The sequence below is a fragment of the Bos grunniens genome, chromosome 22 (assembly GCF_055505025.1).
Source record: "Bos grunniens cultivar Pamir isolate PY7600 chromosome 22, Bosgru_T2T1.0, whole genome shotgun sequence".
Lineage (NCBI taxonomy): Eukaryota > Metazoa > Chordata > Mammalia > Artiodactyla > Bovidae > Bos > Bos grunniens.
In genome coordinates, this window is record NC_141186.1 from 60,634,251 (window position 1) to 60,652,777 (window position 18,527).

An 18,527-nucleotide genomic window follows, 5' to 3' on the forward strand; every position below is an offset into this window, starting at 1 on the left:
ATAATCTGAATTTTTAAACTATACACATTTCATTATGTTAAAAAATAAGTACAGAAAAAGTCTCTATTCACAATTCAATAAAATGAGGTAAACCAATATAAAGGCCCTTGACCTGGAAATTTTAAAGCTCTCTCTTAAGCAACATTCGGTTTAAAAAAGAAATCAAAACCCACATTTGGTATATCCAGATATACTAAAAACAGTACAGGGGAGTTAATGCTCCTCAGAGAAAAATTCATAGCCTTAAATATTCATGTTAATAAACTTGCAGCAATGAAAATAATTGAATTAAATATTCCTACAATTCTGATACCAATTCCAGTGTATGTGTTTTTATAACACCACCAAATGATTCTCCAACACCAGCTGGGAGGGGGGGTGCTGCAGTTCAACCTGGTTGAAACTACCCGGAACGACTATCAAGTCAAAGGCTCAGTCTCACGAGATGTCCCACCTCTGTGCCCCGCCCCCAGTCACACCTCCAGACTGTCCCCGGGCTCCCCTCCTGCCCCCTGTAGACTGGATGTTCCTACGACCCCCTCCTCGGGTTCGGTTAATTTGCCAGCGAGACTCAAAGAGCTGAGAGAGACGTGTCACCTACGAGATAACGGATTTATTGCAGGAGATGACTCAGGAACAGCCGAAGGGAGGAGAGGCACAGGCGAGGCCTGGGTTGTTACAGACAAGATGACAAATGGCCAGCCCCACCTCAGCAAAGTGAGACGTGACTCCAGTCTCGGCTTGCCCAGAAACGGGGTCTCAAACCAGACCGCCCGCACCTGCCGGGGAGGCTCCTGACCCCGCTGTAGGACCACGGCCTCGCAGTAAGCAACCCGCTTCTCCGCCGGCGTCACCCTGCTGCCCTTAGAAGCCTTTCGGCTGGCACAGCCCCTCCAGGGCCTCTCCAGCTGCTAACGGGCTGCCGCCGTTCTCAGGAATGGAAAATGAGGCCCATCAGAGCTTTCAAACGGGCTCAGCTGAATTCCCTTTTCTGCCAGGAAAGGGACACAGGCTACCTTCCCCAAGCACACCCCACTCTCCGCGGATGGCCACGTGCTCACACACCAGGAAGCTCTCCGCAGCCTTTCCTTGCGGCTTTCTTGGGGGCCCGGTTGAGCAAGTGACAGCCCACGTGGAACTGATGTCAACCTCTGGCCCCTCTGCACCCCCTCCTCGGGGCGGGAGGGTGGGCGGCTCTGGAACCGAGTAATTCCAGCCCTCTAAAGCCCTGCGAGGCGCCGCCACCCTTACGGGACCAGCCGGCTTTCCAGGTCAGCTCAGGAGTGGAGACGTCCCCACCCCTCTCGTCACTGTGGACATCCCCAGGTTTCAGTCGCTCTGAGCCAGGCGTGGGGACACTGGAGACAGCGCGATCCCACTCAGGAGCCTACACAGACAACACGACCCCAGCGGCTCTGGCGAAGGGTGGGTCTTACCTTACAGCCCAGCCTTCCCGCCGAGCAGGGGGAGCAGGTGCGGTCCGGCGGCGCCTGCGGCCTGTCTGGGCTGAGCCGACCGGACTTGGTCCGACCACCAGCAGCCGGACAGGCACGGCCACGAGGAGCTGTCCCCTCCGGCCCCCCAGCGTGGGCTGGCCAGGCACGCGCAGCCACATGTCCCTGCCGCCTGAGGAGGACCACGTGGGAACGGCCCAGCGAGGCTCCCGGCATCTCCGACTTGGCGTGGCCGGTCGGGCTGCAACAGGCGACCCGCCAACATGCTGCCCACAAAGGCCTGGGGCTCGGGACCCGGGCGCTGCCAACTAGCCACGCGGCACTGCACGCGGGGAGGCGGCCACACGCTCCACTGCAACTCGGCCCGGGAGCTCGAAGCCACCACGTGGAGACCCGGCGAGGAGAGGCACAGCCGGAGCCCAACGCGGGCACCTGGCCAGCGGGGAGGCTTCCAGAAGCTTCCATGAGCCCAGGGCCTCCCGGTGAGTTCTGGGTCCGTTCTCCTCCGTGGACTCTGCGAGGTTCTGGGTCCGTTCTCCTCTGTGGACTCCGCGAGGTTCTGGGTCCGTTCTCCTCCCTGGGCTCTGGAAGGTTCTGTGAGCGCTCCGTTTTCTTCACCGGTGGCTCCACGGCCTCCAGGAGGTTCTGGGGGAACCCAGCCCCAAGTTAGACGCAAACCCAGGTGTGCGGGTGGGCGAGGAGCCGCTCCACGTGGGATCCAGAGCCGGCCAGGCGTCCACGCCCGGGAGCGAGCGCCTTGCTCCAGGCAGAGTGTGCGCCTTGCAGCGCGGGCTGCGGGTAGCTGGAGCCTCGCGCGTGCGCGGTACCATGGGCGGGCGGGGCCGGGCCGCGGGAGGTCGCACCCAGGTGCCGGGATTTGAACCGCTTCGGGGCTCCCAGGGTCCAGCCGTCTTCACGGCGCCTGGAGACCCAGCTGGGAAGGCGGGGGCCAGGCGGACCACCGGTCCTGGAGAACACGCTGCTCTGCGCCTTGACGGGGGTCCCCTGAGCCAGGTTTTACCACAGAGGGAGATTTCGTAGAGAATATTCCAGAAGCAGGACTCGGCCTCCCCGTTTCACTGGCCCAGAGCTGCCCAGGCTCCTTGGGACACCCCTCGGGGCGTTCCTTGGGGTGGGGAGCGGGGACCACACTCAACAGGCCTGCCCGAGCACCCACGTTCCCAGGCGGCAGCCCCAACTCCTGAGGCAGTCACTCCCTACTCCTCAGCTGCGTGGTCGTGACAAGTGCCGCACAAGGGGCGGCTTAAACGACAGACATTTATTTCCGTCCGTGCTGGACGCTGGATGTCCAAGACCCAGGCGTCCGCAGGACCGGTTCCTCCAGAGGCCGCTCGCCTAGGCCAGTGCACGGTCTCCCCGTGCGTGCACATGGACGACCCCTGTGCGTGTCTGTGTCCTGATCTCATACAAGGACTCCAGACTGGATTAGGGTCCACACTGATTTTCAGTCAGTCACCTCTTTAAAGCCCGGTCTCCAAATCAGAGCCTCATTCTAATACAAGGGGTTAGGACTTTCACATATGAATTTGAGCAGAGACATAATCCAGTCCGTCACATGCTGTTTAACTAGGGTTGCCAGATTGAGCAAGTAAAAACACAGTACACCGAGTTAAACTTGAATTTCAGAGAAGCAACACATTTCTGCAGTTTATCTGGGATTCAAATTTAACTAAGTGTCCTGTGTTTTCTCTGGCAGCCTTATGCTTAACAAACCACTCCAGATTCTGTGGCTTAAAATCACAAGCACTAATTACTGCTCACAGGCCTGCAGGCCAGCCGTTTGGGGTCAGCTGGCTGTAGGCTGGTCTTGGCCAGCCTTTCCCTGGGCAGCTGGCCTCTCCTCCACTGGGTCTGTCACCAACAGGTTGGCCCAGGTTTGTTCTTGTGAACCAGGAGAAAGTGACCCCTGCAAGGCCCTGGAGGCCTTGCCTCAGAACGGGAACACCAACATTTCAGCCACATGATGTGGGTCAGATCAAGTCTCAGGGTCAGCCCAGACTCCAGGGGTGGGGAGAGGGACCCTTCTTCCCATTGGGGGGGCAGTCTTATGTGGAACATGGAGGAGTAAGGATCAGGGACACTTTTTTTCCATTTTATTGAAGTATAGTTGATTTAGAATGTTAACTTCTGCTGTACAACAGCGACTGAGTTACACACACATGTATGTACATCTACTCCAACGCATCTTCTCCATTAGGATTTACCATAGGGTACTGAGTATAGTTCCCTGTGCTATACAGCAGGACCTTACGGTATATCCTATGCATCATGGCTCTATTTGCTGACCCCAACCTCCCCTTCCCTCCTCACCTAACCTCCCCCCCAGGTCTGTTCTCTATGCCTGAATCTGCTTCTGTTTCCTAGATATGTTCGTTTGTTATTTCAAATTCAACATATAAGTGATCTCCTATGGTATTTGTTTTTCTCTTTCAGACTTGTGTAATAATCTCTAGTTGCATTCATGGTGCTGCAAATGGCATTATTCCATTCTTTTTTATGGCTGAGTAGCAGTCCATTGTGCATATGCACCGCATCTTCTTTATCCATTCACTCACTGATGGACATTCAGGTTTCTTCTGTCTTCGCTTCTATAAACAGTGCTGCTGTGAACACAGGGGCGCCTCCATCTTTTTGGATTCGTCTTCTCCAGACGTACGTCCAAGAGTTGAATCCCTGGATCGTACGGCAACTCTATTCTTAGTTCTTTAAGGAACCTCCAGACTGTTCTCCACAGCGGCTGCACCAGTTCACATTCCCACCAACAGTGCAGGAGGGTTCCCTTCTCTCTCCACCCTCTCCAGCATTTGTTATAGACTTTTAATGATCATTCCTAGTAGTGTGAGGTGATACCTCATTCAAGTTTTGATTTGCGTTTCTCTAACAGTGATGTTGAGCATCTTTTCCTGTGCCTATTGGCCATATGTGTGTCTTCTTTGGAGAAATGTCTTATTTAGGGCTTGCACCCATTTTTATTGGTTTTGTTGTTACTGAGTTCTATGAGCTGTTTGTATATCTTGGCAATTAAGCCCTTGTCAGTTGCATCATTTCCAAGTATTTTCTCCCAGTCCATAGGTTGTCTTTTTGTTTTGTTTATGGTTTCCTTTGCTGTGCAAAAGCTTCTAGGAAGTTTGATTAGGTCCAATCTGTTTATTTTTGTTTGTATTTCTATTGCCTTGGAAGAGGAACCTAAGAATACATTGATACGATTTATGTCAAAAACTGTTTGGCCACAATCTCTTCTGGGGGTTTTATGGTGTCTTGTCTTAAAGTCTTTAAGTCATTTTGAGTTTATTTTTGTGTGCGGTGTGATAATATTCTGACTTCATCGATTTGCACACAGTTGTCCAACTTTCCCACTTGCTGAAGAGCTTGTCTTTTCCCCATTGCCTCCTTTGTTGAAGCTTAATTGACCACAGAAGTATGGGTTTATTTCTGGGTTCTCTCTTCTGCTCCAGTAATCCAGAGGACTCTCTTTGTGCCAGTACCACACCATTTGATGACTGTAGCTTTGCAGTACTGTCTCAAGTCCAGGAGGGTTGTGCCTCCTGCTTTGTTCTCTTCCCTCAGGATTGTTTTGGCAATTCTGGGTCTTTTCTGTTTCCATATAAGTTTTAGGATTATTTGACTAGTTCTTTGAAAAATATCAATTTAACAGCAAACTCATTACATCTGTAGATTGCTTTGGGTAGCATGGCCATTTTAATGATATTAATTCTTCCAGCCCAAGAGCATGGGATGGCTTTTCATCTCCTTGAGTCATCTTTAGTTTTCTTTGTTCGTATTTATAGTACTCTGCATATGTCTTTCACCTCCTTTATTCCTAAGTACTTTTCTGATGCAGTTTTAAAAGGAATTGTTTCTTTACATTCCCTTTATGATGCTTCATTGTTAATGTAAAGAAACACAACTAATTTCTGTGTTAACTTGTATCCTGCTACCTAGCTGAATTCACTTATCAGTTCTAGTAATTTTTGTGTGGAGTCTTTAGGGTTTTTTCTATGTCATCTGCATATGATGACAATTTTACCTCTTCCCTACCACTCTGAATACCTTTTCTTTTTCTTGTCTGACCAGTGTGTCTAGGATGTCTAATAATATGCTGAATAGAAGTGGTGAGTGGACATCCTTATCTTGTTCCAGATTTTAGTGGGAAGGCTTTTACCACTGAGTATTATACTGGCTGTGGGTTTGTCATAAATAGCTGTCGCTATGTTGTGATATGTTCCCTTGAGACCCACTTTCACAAGGATTTTTATCATGAATGGATGTTGAATTTTATCAAGTGCATTTTCTGCATCTATTGAGATGATCAGTGGCTGTAATCTTTTCTTCTTAATGATGTGGTATATCACATTGATTTGTGTATGCTGAACCCTCCTTTTGACCCTGAGATGAATCCAAATTGGTTCTGGCATATGATCTTTTTTATGTGTTGCTGGATTTGGCTTGCTAATACTTTGTTGACAATTCGTATACCTATATCCATCAATGATACTGGTCATTTTATTTTTTGGTAGTGTCTTTGGTTTTGGTATCAGGGTGATGGTGGCTTCATAGAATGTCTTTGGGGGTGGAACAGGGACACTCTTGCAGTCAATCTACCCTGGAAGCCTTGGAGCCACCCGAACCGAGTCCACGGTGACTTCCACACGGGACGGTGGAGTTTGGACATAGAGCAAAGTGGGAGCCATAGTCATGGGGGTGGTGGGAATGGTCCTCAGTGTAGATGAGCCCTTGATTTCTCCAAAGCCTGCTCTGCAGATTCTGCTGAGATGGGCAGTTATCAATCACAACTAATCACAGGCATACATACCATGGCGCTACTGCAAGTCTGGTTTCAGACCACCTCAGTACAGCAGACATCTCAGTAAGTCAAGTCACATAAAGTCTTCGGTCTCCCAGTGCATGTGACAAGTTATGTTTACACTACAGTCTCCTAAGGGTACAATAGCATTACGTCTAAAAAATGTACTGGTCTTAATTAAAAAAATACTTTCTTGCTAAAAAATGCTACCTGTCACCTGACTAGACTCGACTCTTGTTCAGTTTCTGGAATCCAGGGGTCACAACCCAGGAGCCCACGCCAGGGCAGCAGGCCATCTGCTCCTCACACCCGCCAGCCCGGCAGGTCTGCGAGCCCCCATGCAGAGCTGGTACATCCCTTTCCCTTTTCCTGACTCCAAACCAGCCTCCTGGCAGAAGGGGTTCTGAGAATCAATTACCACAGGAAGTATTTCAGCTGGCAGGAATCCAAGAGTCAAGAGCAGCTGCCTGTCAGCCGTCAAGGGCCCCCACCCGAGATTTAATGGGCTTTATAGGCGCGCTGGGCACTCGCTCCAATGATGGAGGCTCTGTGGCTGTGCGGCTGCTCCGACCTAGGACTGCCCGCCATGAGGAAGTGCCCGGGCTTCACACACTTCTTGCTGACGTCCGAGCAGGACTCCCAGCTGTCCGCTGACTTCCGTGGATGGAGGCACAGGCAACAGTCTCAACCGGCAGGGAGTTAAGCTGAGAAACACTCCATCCTCTCAGCTGTCACAGCAGCTCTGGGCAGATGCACCTGATATCAGGGGCCAGGGGCAGGGAAACGGACTGCTGAAAAGACTCTCAGATTTCTACAAGGGCCAGCAAGGAGCCCTGGTGGTTTGTAAGGAACTGTCAGAGGCTGGGACTGGGGCAGTGACACTCCTGGACAATACTCTGGCCTGGTTGAGCTCACCCACAGAGATAGCTGTGGTGCATGGCGGGGCACCACGGAGCCCCCTCGCCACCCCCACAAAGCTCCATGAGTAAAGGGGTTAGAGAAACAAGGGAAGGAAAGAACTGGAAACACATGGGTGGGAGGCAGGCTCCCCCACCCACACCTGGGAGGCATGGGCCCCACCTCCCATGAGCTTCACTGGAGGCGCTGGGTCAGAGCTGGGGAGCTCAAACAGAAGGCAAAAGTTAGTCAGGGCGGCGTGGTCAGGGCGAGGCCCGCGGCCATAAGGGCTTGTTGCACAAAACAAACACCAATGATTTCATGAGAAGGTGCTGAGTGAGGGGAACAAAGTCCCAGCACCTGGCTGGAGAGGCCAAGAAATGGCCTCTGGATGGTCCCCGTTGGAAATGCTAACATCCAGAACATTCCACTATATATGTGATGTGAAGATCAGCCAGACGCTGGATGGGAAATGCAGAACACCAAAGCAGATCCTAAAATAGTCAGTGAAGAGCTTTTGAGGAAAGACAGTCAACTTCTTCAGAGGAATGATGGAGGCCATAACAATGGGAGAAAATAACTCAACAGAATTGAATATCTGGAAAACCTATCTTTCAAAGACTAGGATGAAATGAAACAAATTACAGGAAAAAAATAGTTTTTTCTTTGCACTGGCAACAAAAGAAAAAACAGATCTCATGAAAATTGAAAATTTTTATGCATTAAAAAACAGTATCAACAGAGTAACAGGCAACTCATAGAATGGGAAAAAATATTTACAAGTCACATAATGATAACAGATGAATACCTAGAACATACAAAGAACCTCTGAAACTCAACAACGAAAATCCAGTTTTAAAAAGAAGCAAAGGATTTGAATATATGTTTCTCAAAAAAATATGCAAATGGTTAATAAGCAAATGAAAAAGATGCTCAACATCACTAATCATTAGGAAATGCAAATGATAAAACCATAATGATATACCACCTTGTTACAAGGACAAGAAAAGAAAACACAGGAAATCACAAGTGCTGACAAGGATGTGGAGGAATTAGAACCCTAACACTTCGCTAGTGGGAACATAGAGTGGTGCAGCCACTGTGGAAACCAGGGTATCCGTTCCTCAGAAAATTAAAACATTTACAGAATAACCATATGACCCAGCAGTTCCACTCCTGGGCATGTACCCAAGAGAACTGAAAGCTGGGTCTCAAAGCCGTATCTGCACTTTCCTGTTCATGATGTGTTCACAACAGCTGAAGGCAGAAGTACTCCAAGTTATCCATCCACAGATGAACGGAGAAATAAAACATGGTCCATCCACACAGTGGAGAACTAGTGAGACTTAAAAAGGAAAGAAATTCTGGTTCATGTGACAACATGGATGAACCTTAAGGGCATAGTCAGTGATATAAGCTGGTCACAAAAGTAGAAATACTGTATGACCCACTTAGATGAGGGCCCTAAAGGAGTCAAATCCATAGAGACAGAAAGTAGCATGGTGAGAGCCAGAGGCCGAGGGAAGGAGAGTGTTTAACGGGGACAGAGCTTCAGAAGATGAGAAAGTTCTGGAGACGGTAGTGGTGATCGCGCACAACAGCGTGAATGTACTTAATGCCGCGGAGCCTGACACGTAAGGATGGCGTAAGTCTGTTATATGTATTTGACCACAATTTTGAAAACGTTAAAAGAAACAGTTTATCACAACGCGAAAGTCTTGGAAGGGTTCCGTATTCTGTTTTTCAGAGTTCCTTCTCCTCTGTCTTTCCCAGGCCCCATCCTGCCTGCTTCCTCTGTTTCCTGGGTTCCATCCTTTAACCCTGAACCCAATATCAGATTTCTCATTCTTTTATTAAAAGCTAAGCATTTAAAACACAACATCAAGAAAGAGAAAATAAAATTTTTTTTAATATTTTAAAAAGTGAACAGAGGGAATTCCCTGACATTTTGGCACTTTCACTGTCGTGGCCTGGGTTCAAATGCTGTTTGGGGAACTGTGATCCCTCAAACAAGCCACCTGGCCTGGCCAAAAACAAACCAAAAAAGTGAAAAGAAAACTCAGAATGGAAGAAGAATTTCTGCAAATCATGTATCTGATAACGGATGTGTACCTGTAATATAGACAAAACTCTTAAAATTAAATAATGAAAAGACAAACGGGCAAAAATCTGAGTAGATGTTTCTCCAAAGAAAATACGTAGCCAGTAAGGGGCCAATAAGCAGACGAAAAGATGCTCAGTGTCACGAGCCGCCAGGGAAACGCAACTCAAAGCCACGGTACACGACTTCACACCCCTAAGGTGGCAGTGGTCAGAAAGGCGGAGGGTCACTAGTGCCGGTGTGAATTCAGAACGGGGGCCCTTGTGCAGTAACGTGTGTGTTAGTCGCCCAGCCATGCTCTGCTCTTTGCGACCCCAAGGCCTGTAGCCTGCCAGGCTTTTCTGCCCATGGATTTTCTAGGCAAGAATACTGGAGTGGGTTGCCATTCCCTTCTGCAGGGAATGTTCCCAAACCAAGGATCGAACCCAGGTCTCCTGCACTGAAGGCCGCTTCTCTGCTGCCGTAGCCTCCAGGGAAGCCCCTGGTGCACTAACAGTGGGAAGGTAAAATGGTGCAGACACTGTGGACACCAGTCAGGCGGGTCCTTAAAGCACTAACTATAGAGTTACCGTGCGACCTAGCAACCCCAGTCCTAGGACGTGCCTACGAGAATGAGCGTATGTTCACATGAAAACCCGTACACAGACGTGCACAGCAGTACCGTCCTTAAGTCAAGAAACAACTCAAATGCCCTTCAACTGATGGATGCATGAATACATCCATGCAGGGGAGTATCATTCAGACGTCAAGGGAGTGAGGCGTGATGCAGGCTACCACAGACACGAACCCTGAAAACATGATACTAAGGAAGAGAAACCAGACACCACTGGCCGCACATTGCGTGCCTGCGTTTGCATCAAGCGTCCAGAGCAGGCAGATCTACAGAGGCAGTGAGCAGACGAGCAGGGCAGGAACCAGGAGAAAGGGCGAGAGTGGAAGCTGCCAGGTGTGGGGGCTTTGCTGGGTAATGACTGGGTTCTGAAGGGACTGCAGTGGCGGTCGCACCGCTGTGTGACTAGGAGCCTGAGTTGTACACTGAGTGGGGAACTGTATGCGACATGACCCCAGCTCAGCAAAGCTGTTGAGGAAACACAAATCAGAGCCTTTCCTCTCTTCCCCGGTTCTCTCCCCAAGCTCGGGGAGACCCACCGCAGCACAGGAAACCAAGAAAGCCTCTGTTAGCAGAACTCACTCTCCAGAGACGCAACAGTTCAGACAGACATCAGCACACACACATACATGCTCTTCATCTCTAGAAAACTGGTCTAGTCCCACTCTGTCCAGAAAATGAGCTAGAAACATAGTCTTAAATTTTCTAGTGGGCACACTTAAAAAGTTAAAAGGAATGTGTAAAATTTAACACCATCTTAGGTAAGCCTGTCTTCCCCATTATTATCACTTCTAACACGTCAACATAAACAATTTTAATGAGCCATTTTACACCCTGTTTTTCATCAGCAGTAGTCTCAGCTCAGGTGGCCCATCTAACTCTCCCAGCAGCAGAGCCTCCAGCAGTGAGAGATTCACTCTACACCCCACGGCAGATCAGTTTGAGCAAAGCCAGAAAAAGGAATCTGTTGGCTGATTAACTGAAGGCCACAAGAGATCTTGTCTACTGGCGGGGCTGGGTCCAGTTTAGTCTCTCTCTTCCCCTCATCTCTTAGCTCCACACTTCGGAGCTGGTGTCACCGCTGCCCCCAAGGCACCCCACATTAAGGACTATTCATTCTTTTCAGCAGTTTCAGGGAAAACAGTTGTTCCTGATGACGTGGCATGCTCAGCCTGATCGGCACGGATGCTCTGACTGGTCAGCTGGGGTCACAGCCCTGCTGGCGCACTCCCCTGGGTGTGGAGGGGGAGCAGCTCCCAGGACCAGGGACTCAGGCCACAGACAGAGCCCAGCACCTGCACCCTAGCCCGCACGGCCTCTGGGGTTGAAGACGCACACAGCACTACCGAATGTTGTTAATGTAACTTCTTCATTGTCTGCAGCTTATTTACTCTTGCTTCCAAGCTTCTGCCCTGCCCAAAGGTAGGAACAAACCTTAAACTTTCAAATATCTTAATCTAGTGGTATTTAAGTAGTCTCCTCTGGGGACTTTCGTGGTGGTCCGTTGGTTAAGATTCCACCCTGCAATGCAGGGGACACAAGTTTGATGCCTGGGGGGGGAATTACGATCCCACATGCTGCGGAGCAACTAAGCCCCTGTGTGACAACTGCTGAAGCCCATGTGCCATGTGACTAAACCTAGACCAGAGGTAGCCAAATAAATAAATATTAAAAATAAAATCAACAGTCTCCTTTGGGAAAATGTTAAGTTTCAGGTCATAGTTCAACTCCCAAACAGGGCTCTTGCTCCCTTTATCTTCTTCCCATGATGGCGGTGGGGCCTGAGGCAAAGGTGACCAGGCTTCCTGACACTACGAATGCAGGTCTGCTCCTCTCTTGGCCTCCACTGGAAGTGCTTCACCCACTCAGGGACGTCCTGTACATCTGGACAGGTTGTGCACTGCACACCTCCACAGGGGTACCATCAACCCAGGCTACAGTGGACACAGGTCTTCCCTGAGTGGTGTGCGCAGCAGCCCCGATCCCGCTCACCTCTGGTCCTCAGCCTCGGTCCTCACTGAACGTCCCGGCTCGGGGGCACCTGCAGCCCCTCTGCAGCGACTCTGGAAGCCGCTCTGCAGCCCGCCCTGCTCAGCAGCTTCCTCTTCCGGACCCCAGGCTCCTTCCTGCAGCTGGCGGCCCCACCAGTATCTCTGTGCCTCGGCCGGCCTCGCTGGACAGGGGCGCTATCCCCCAGCCCCTCATTCTGCCCCTTCCTCACCAGGGAGGCCAGGGGCCTCCCTCGCCAGACTCCAACCCCTTGCCTGAGTCCTCGCTGGTGGAACTCCAGTGCTGCCGGCACTGGGGGCAGCCTGAGCGGGGCTCTAGGACCCCGGCCCTCGCGACGGCTCCGCCCTCCAGGGCAGTCAGCCCGTAGGGTCGCCTAGGGCTGGTCCCCTCTGTGTGGCCCAGGAGGCGGGTACTGAGTCCGAAGGCTGCACTCCTAGCTGGGAGAGCCCTTCCCCAGAGACTTGAGAGGAACGTGTCCCTCAGAAAATCACCTCACACAAGGAAGGGAAAAGGGGCTGCTCCTTGCATTACAGGCTGCTCCGCGGCCCGCCTCGCACCCCGTCCCCTTAGCGTCACACCTGGGAGTGGTGTCCCGGAGACACCCGGCCTCAGGGGGGCGCGGGCGGTGGGGAGCCGGGGAGCGTCCGGCCTAAGGGACGAGGCAGCAAGGGCCGGCGGGCGGCGGGGAAGACGCCTGGCTGGGGACAGTGTGGAGGCTTCGGGGCGCACACCGCAGTCCGCAACGCTGAGGCCTCCTCCCGGCCGGAAGTGAAGGGCCGAGGCACGCGACCGGAAGGAGGTCACGTGACAGGAAGGAAGCCACGCGCCCGGAAGCGGAAGTGCGGGGTGGGGCGGCGGCTTAGGCCCGGCGCGTGGTGACTTCGGCGCCCTGGAGAAGCCTCGGAAGGGTCCCGCGGCCTCCAGGTGTGATTGAGGGCCCGCGCTTTGCTTCCCAAGGGGCCTAGGACAGCCTCTGCTTCTCTTGGGGCCCGGGGTCCCCCTCAGCGTGGGCCACCTTTGGCCTCGCATGCTGCCGACCCAGCCTGTGCTCCCTGGTGGAGCACGGCCGCCCGAGTCACCCTGGCCCGAGGGGCACTGCCCCTCTCCAGGTGGCCCTTCCTGTCTGTCCAGCTGGCGGCTACCACAGGCCCCCATGTGCAGTCACCAGGGTGTTCCCAGGCGCTGTTACCTGAACCCTGCCTCCGCATCGCCACGGCTTCGTGCAGAGCTTGGCACACAGAAGGGCTCAGCCCAGCGTCCTGGAGCCTTCACTCTGGCCACCGGACACCCCCACACCGTGTGCTGCCCTGCGCAGCAGGCCTGCCCGGCCTTGTCATTAAGGGCTAAGAGCCTGGATGCTCCCATGTGCATGACAGTCAGATGGCACCACCCCCACCCCCATCCTGCTTGATTTGAGCGCTAATTGCGCCCACAGACCCGTGCCTGCTTTGACGTGCCCGCCGGCGGGCCTGAGGCCCTCGGCAGGGCTGATTGCGCCGGAAAGCTGGAGGGGACAGAGCTATGCGAACAGGCCACGTCACACCCCCAAATGGGACTGTGTTTGCTAAATTTGTTTCCGATGCAATTTCATGCTGATTACACTGATTTCTCTGGTGATTGAGCTTGGCGCTGAGCTGCCGCTCCGCAGACCGGATGTCAGGATGGGCCTGTTTTTGGAGCAGGAGGTACTGATGATGATTTATGGGCCACTGTCAGCGCTCTCCGGGTGGAGATGCTGCAGGCAGGCTGGAGCGCCACCGGCTTCTCTGGGGACCTCTCCTGCCGCGTGGCCGGCTTTCAGTCCCCCAAGGCTACTCCCCACCATGCCCCTCAGCTTTCCTGTGTCTGAGTGGCTGTGAGCTCCACACCAGTTCGCTTGGCCAGAACGGTGGCTGAACCACGAGGGGACCGTCAGCCTCATCACTGTCACCACCTGGCTCGGCCTGCAGGGCAGGCATAGGCCGAGGTGCAGCTCGCTCTCTGGGGTCCGTCACACCCTTCCTGTTCTGACATAGGCGGGGGCCCAGGTCAACAGGACCCTCTGGATGGGGCTCAGGCCCCGGTTTAAGTCTCAGCTGAAATGCCCGGTGGCCCTGGGGCCAGTTGTGATGCTGGGCCCCCCACCCTCAGGGCCCACCGAAGAACAAAGGTGGTGGTCCTGGGGGCCCCTGCTGCAGTCACCCCCTGAGGGCAGGAGCCTTGACACCCCGAGAAATGCTGCTCAGAGGGAGGTGGGGCAGGGGGTGGGGGTGGGGGAGTGGGATGGGCTGGCTGTTGTGGTGCCCATGTGGCTCCACCCTAGACCCCTCCCAGCAAGGAAAACCCGGAGCCCTGAGTTTTAGCAAAAATGTTTACTCTCCTTAATGTGTGTGTATTTACAAGTACTAAATCTGAGACAGTAAAATAGGAAATAGCCGTGTATTTACACAACCTGCAAGCCGAGCGCCTCAGCCACGCCGCCCCTGGGAGAGGCAGCGACCGAGGGGCTGCTCAGGCCGCCGAGCCATCGCTCTTCTTTTGGGTGGGGGCTCTGCGGCGTTAAAGGACAGCTAACTGTGGGCTTCGTCTTAAAAATATCTCTCTCTCTAAATATATCTACTCTAGCTTGTGTAGCACCAACGGCGTGAGCCCTCAGCTCCAGCACTGGGGGAGAGCCAGGTAGGGCTCGCTCGGCAAGGGCAAAGCGGGGGTGGGGGGGCCTCTCCTGTGGGACGGGGCGGGCCCGGGTCGAGGAGTGTGGGCAAGCTCGAGGTATATGGAGAGGCCAGGCTCCCGACCGTGGCCGAGCCATCCCTGGCGCTCCTGAGAGGCGTGCGGGCGACAGCAAAGGAGGCAGCCAGGGGCAGCAGGCAGTAGCAGCAGAGTCCGGACAGGTGGGCAGTCTGGCCCAGCCTCCCGGCCCCAGGACTGCAGAGCAGGGCTCCACTCCGTGCTCCGGCCACCCTCAGGCCAGAGCTGGGCTCTGGGTCAGAGTGCCAGGCAGGAGGATACGGAGGTGCGAAGGGCGAGACAGGCTGGGGGCTGGGTGATGAGGATTCGGCCTGACTCCTGCCCCGGGAAGGAGATGCGGCCGTGCTGCCGGGTGGACGGCAGGCTCAGGTCCGTGACTGGCTCGTGTGTAAACAAGCAGCGCTAAAGTGCTCGCCCCAACCCGCCTCTGTGCTCTGTGAGGCCACGCGCTGGGCAGGGCCGGCAGCTCCGCGCTTCTGCGTCCCCACCGCCCAACCTGCCGACCCAACCACAGGACGGGCGTGAGGACCAGGGAGGCCCAGGAAAGGGGTGGGGACTGGATTCCGGAGAGGGCGGTGCCGGGGGCCAAGGAGCCCCCTGGCCGGAGTGGGGCTGGAAGAACGGGGGCTTCGATCAGAAGCAGCTTCAGGGAAGACTCGGGGGGAAAGGGCCACACACAGGAACCCGGCGCCTGCCTGGCCTGAGCTCCTGCTGGACACCCACCGCGTGGGGGCCCGAGCCCTACTCAGCGCCCGTGGGGCTTGGGGGCCTCTGACCCCCAGTTCCAGGAGCTTCCTGAGTCAGGAGGTGGCGGACTTCACCCCTCCTCCCCGCGGGGGAGCAGCTGCTCAGCTGATGGAGGCTCTCAGGCGGGCTCACGCCGCGTCGGGGAAGGCGCGGGGCCGGCCACAGTTAGCTGTCCCTTAAAAGTCCGCGGGGATCTGTAGTACCGTCGAAAAAGTGAATTGAAAAGGGGACGGGACACTGCCTTCACAAGTGACTGACTAATTAAAAAACATGAAAAAAAGGGGCCTAACAACCTCTAGTATTCAACACTTGCAGTTTTAAAAAGATCAAGTCATACTAAACGCTAGCACAGTCATGCAGGAATCCACCGCCCGCCTCCGGGAAGCTCTCAGCCGAGCAGTCTCCTCACGCCAACACGGAGACAGGCTGCCCCGCAGCTGGACTCGGAGGCCCAGGCGCTCCAGCGGGAAACGTTGGCCACGCCAGCCACGCCCATTTGGTTTGGCTGTCCCGGTGCCTCGGCTCTTACTCTGAACTGTAAAATTCCTCCTCCTCCAGTTAACTGTACAGGACCCCACTGGGGCTGGAGACAGGCAGAGCCACATATATATATATATATATATATGTATATATATGTACAGGTTTTTTAATTAAAAATGTGTACTCTTGCTAGCTGAGGGCAGGGTGGGCGGCCCCGACCTCCAAGCCCTCTGGTCACTGCGTCCTGCTGCCGGCCAGGCCACTGTGTAGGGTCCGAGGCCCCACAGCTCCAGCTGTCCAAGCACAGAAGGACTCCCTTGTTCCCCTAAAAAACGAGCAACGTCCCCCAAGCGTCCCACCCTCCAAGGGGCCAGCACGCTGCTGAGGGGCCAGACGAAAGCCCCAGGAAGGTGGGTGGGAGGCTGGGGGGTGGGCGGGAGGTTGGGGAGTGGGCAGGAGGCTGATCAGCCAGGCTCCAGGGCCTTCCACAGCAGAGAGCTCAGCCTGGGGCAGGGCGGGTTTCAGGGGGGTAGGGGGGGAATAAATAAGGGGAACGTGCACTCACAGCCCAGAGCCCCAGGCCCCAGTGGCTCCCAGAGGCACAGCCCTGAGGACAAAAGGGGACCCGAGTCCTTCCGGAAGTCACCTGGGCCCCGCGTGGAGCCGTCCTGCAGCCCCTCCATAGGAGGGAGCCAGGGGCCTCTCTCTGGGCGAGGTCGACGCAGCGCTCCGGCCTCGACCGCGGAGAGCACGCGGTGAATCGGAGGATGGCAGCGGCAGCGGGCGTGGGGATGCCAGGATGTGGCAGGTGGGTGGCGCTGGCCAAGGCCGACTTCAGCTCCCTGCGGCGGGGCCCTGGGCGTGCCGCCTCCCCTCCCAGGCTGCCAGCCAGGCCCAGCCTTCAGATTCTGCCCAGGAGGCGGGCACACTGGCCCGCCTAGCCCCGGGCCTGGCCCGCTGGCCTCCGCAGCCTCGCCTCTCCTTCCTGGAGGGCTCTGGCAGTCCCCCTGCTGTCCTGAGGGGGCCGGGTCATACCTGGGCTCCCCAGCCCCTTGCAAACAGCTCTGGGTGTGGGGAGGGCTGCAGTCACCGCCTCACCCACACCAAAGAAGAGCTGGGACCCCACAGGCAGGAAGGGGACGCAGGGGCCGGGGTCCAGGGCCGCACACCTGGCCCCAGCACAAGACCCTGGCATTGCGGGCGAGGCTGCTTCCGTGGACCTCCCAGCTCTGGCCGCCAGGCGGAGGCCGCCACCAGGGCCCTCTCACTCACTGCCGCTGGCCGGACAGTTGGGCCGGTGGCTCAGCTGCTCAGGGCCATGGTGTCTACCACCTGCTCCAGCCTGCCACGGAGCCGCTGCCGCCGTGCCTGCTCATCCTTCTCCAGGGCCGTCAGGATCTGCAGGGGCGGGCAGAGGCCTCAGGCGGGCTCCAAGACCACACACGGTGCCCGCTGCCGGAGCCTGAGGGACCTGGGCTTGGATCCAGGACCCCCAGGTCGCCAGGGTCTCCTCCCCACCCTCTTCTCCTGAAACCACCCAAACGGTGCTCGGGTCCCCTGCTAGCCCTCCAGGTCCCCGGGGTGCAGTGTCTCTGAACTCCCAGGGGTCCTCTGTGACCCCTGCTCACACTTGTGTATCCTGTGGGCAGGCAGCGCCGCCCCCTCGCCAGCGGCCATGTTGCCATCCCCGCCCTCCCCCCGCAGCCCCTGTCTGTGTGCCCCTCACCGAGCCCCACCCCAGGTCATGGCGGGCCCTCCTGCCCCCGCAGCCCCTGCCCGCTGGCCCCAGGCTCAGCACAGCCGCTTCTCTGCTCTGGGCTCCCTCCCCAAGCCCCTCCTCCAGTCTCAGCTGACCATCCCCTGGTTCCCTGCCACCCCTAAGTCCGGCCCTGTGGCCAAGTCTCCGGAGCTGACTGCTCCACCCTCTCGACCCAGGGAACCAGGCTCCTGACCCTCCCCCTCGCCCACCCCACCCCACTTCTTGACATGCCCGCCCTGCCCTCCAGCCCCTGGCAGTCAGGTTCTGTGTGCCAGGGAGAAGCCCGCACCTCTGACGCCCACATACCCCATAGCCACCGCCACCCTCCTCCTGCGCGCGACGCTCTGTGGCGGGCCTGCCCTGGCTTCAGGACTGGGCCCCAGCCATGCCCAGTGGGCCTCTCCAGCCTGTGGCGCAGTCCTCCGTCCCCAACATCTCAGGGAGGCCCAGCGCCGGCCCCCAGCAGCAGAGCCGGTGTGAAGGCCGAGGACACGAGGCCTGTCCAGCAGCCCGGGGCAGAGACGAGTCTGCACTGACCTCGTCCTTGTACTTGGTGATGTAGGAGTAGATCTCATGCAAGGCGCTCATGCTGTTGAACTGGCTTAGGTGCAGCCGCGACTGCTCGGCCAGGTAGGCGCTCATATCCTGGTCGCTGATGGCGGGCATCTTAGCAATGTCTGCGTAGTACCTGCAGCGGTGGGCATGTGAGCGAGGAACAGGCCTGCCCCCTCTGCGGCCTCGCCCTCTCTACGTTCCCCGCCCCCCAGCCCCTTCCCATCTGCACCCCCCCAAGTCCCGCCCCCACCCACTGTGCGTCCCTTGCCAGCCCCCTCTGCCTCCCCCGCAAAGCCCCTCCCCCTGCGTACCCTGCCCGGCCCGGCCCCGCCCCCTTTGCGTCTCCCCCCCCCCCGGCC

General features: G+C 55.7%; 1 protein-coding gene across 5 annotated transcripts in view; it reads right to left on the minus strand.

Moving 5' to 3' along the window:
• Positions 1-18,527, minus strand: part of PLXNA1 (plexin A1) — a 101,749-nt gene that overhangs the window by 46,467 nt on the left and 36,755 nt on the right. For 4 of the 5 annotated variants that reach the window (XM_086368976.1, XM_086368977.1, XM_086368973.1 and 1 more), the window contains one exon: positions 18,151-18,301. In XM_086368976.1, coding sequence (XP_086225102.1) covers positions 18,151-18,301 — 151 coding nt within the window. Of the gene's footprint in view, positions 1-14,233; positions 17,253-18,150; positions 18,302-18,527 lie in introns of those variants that run through there. The other variant, XM_086368974.1, reaches the window with a different exon arrangement.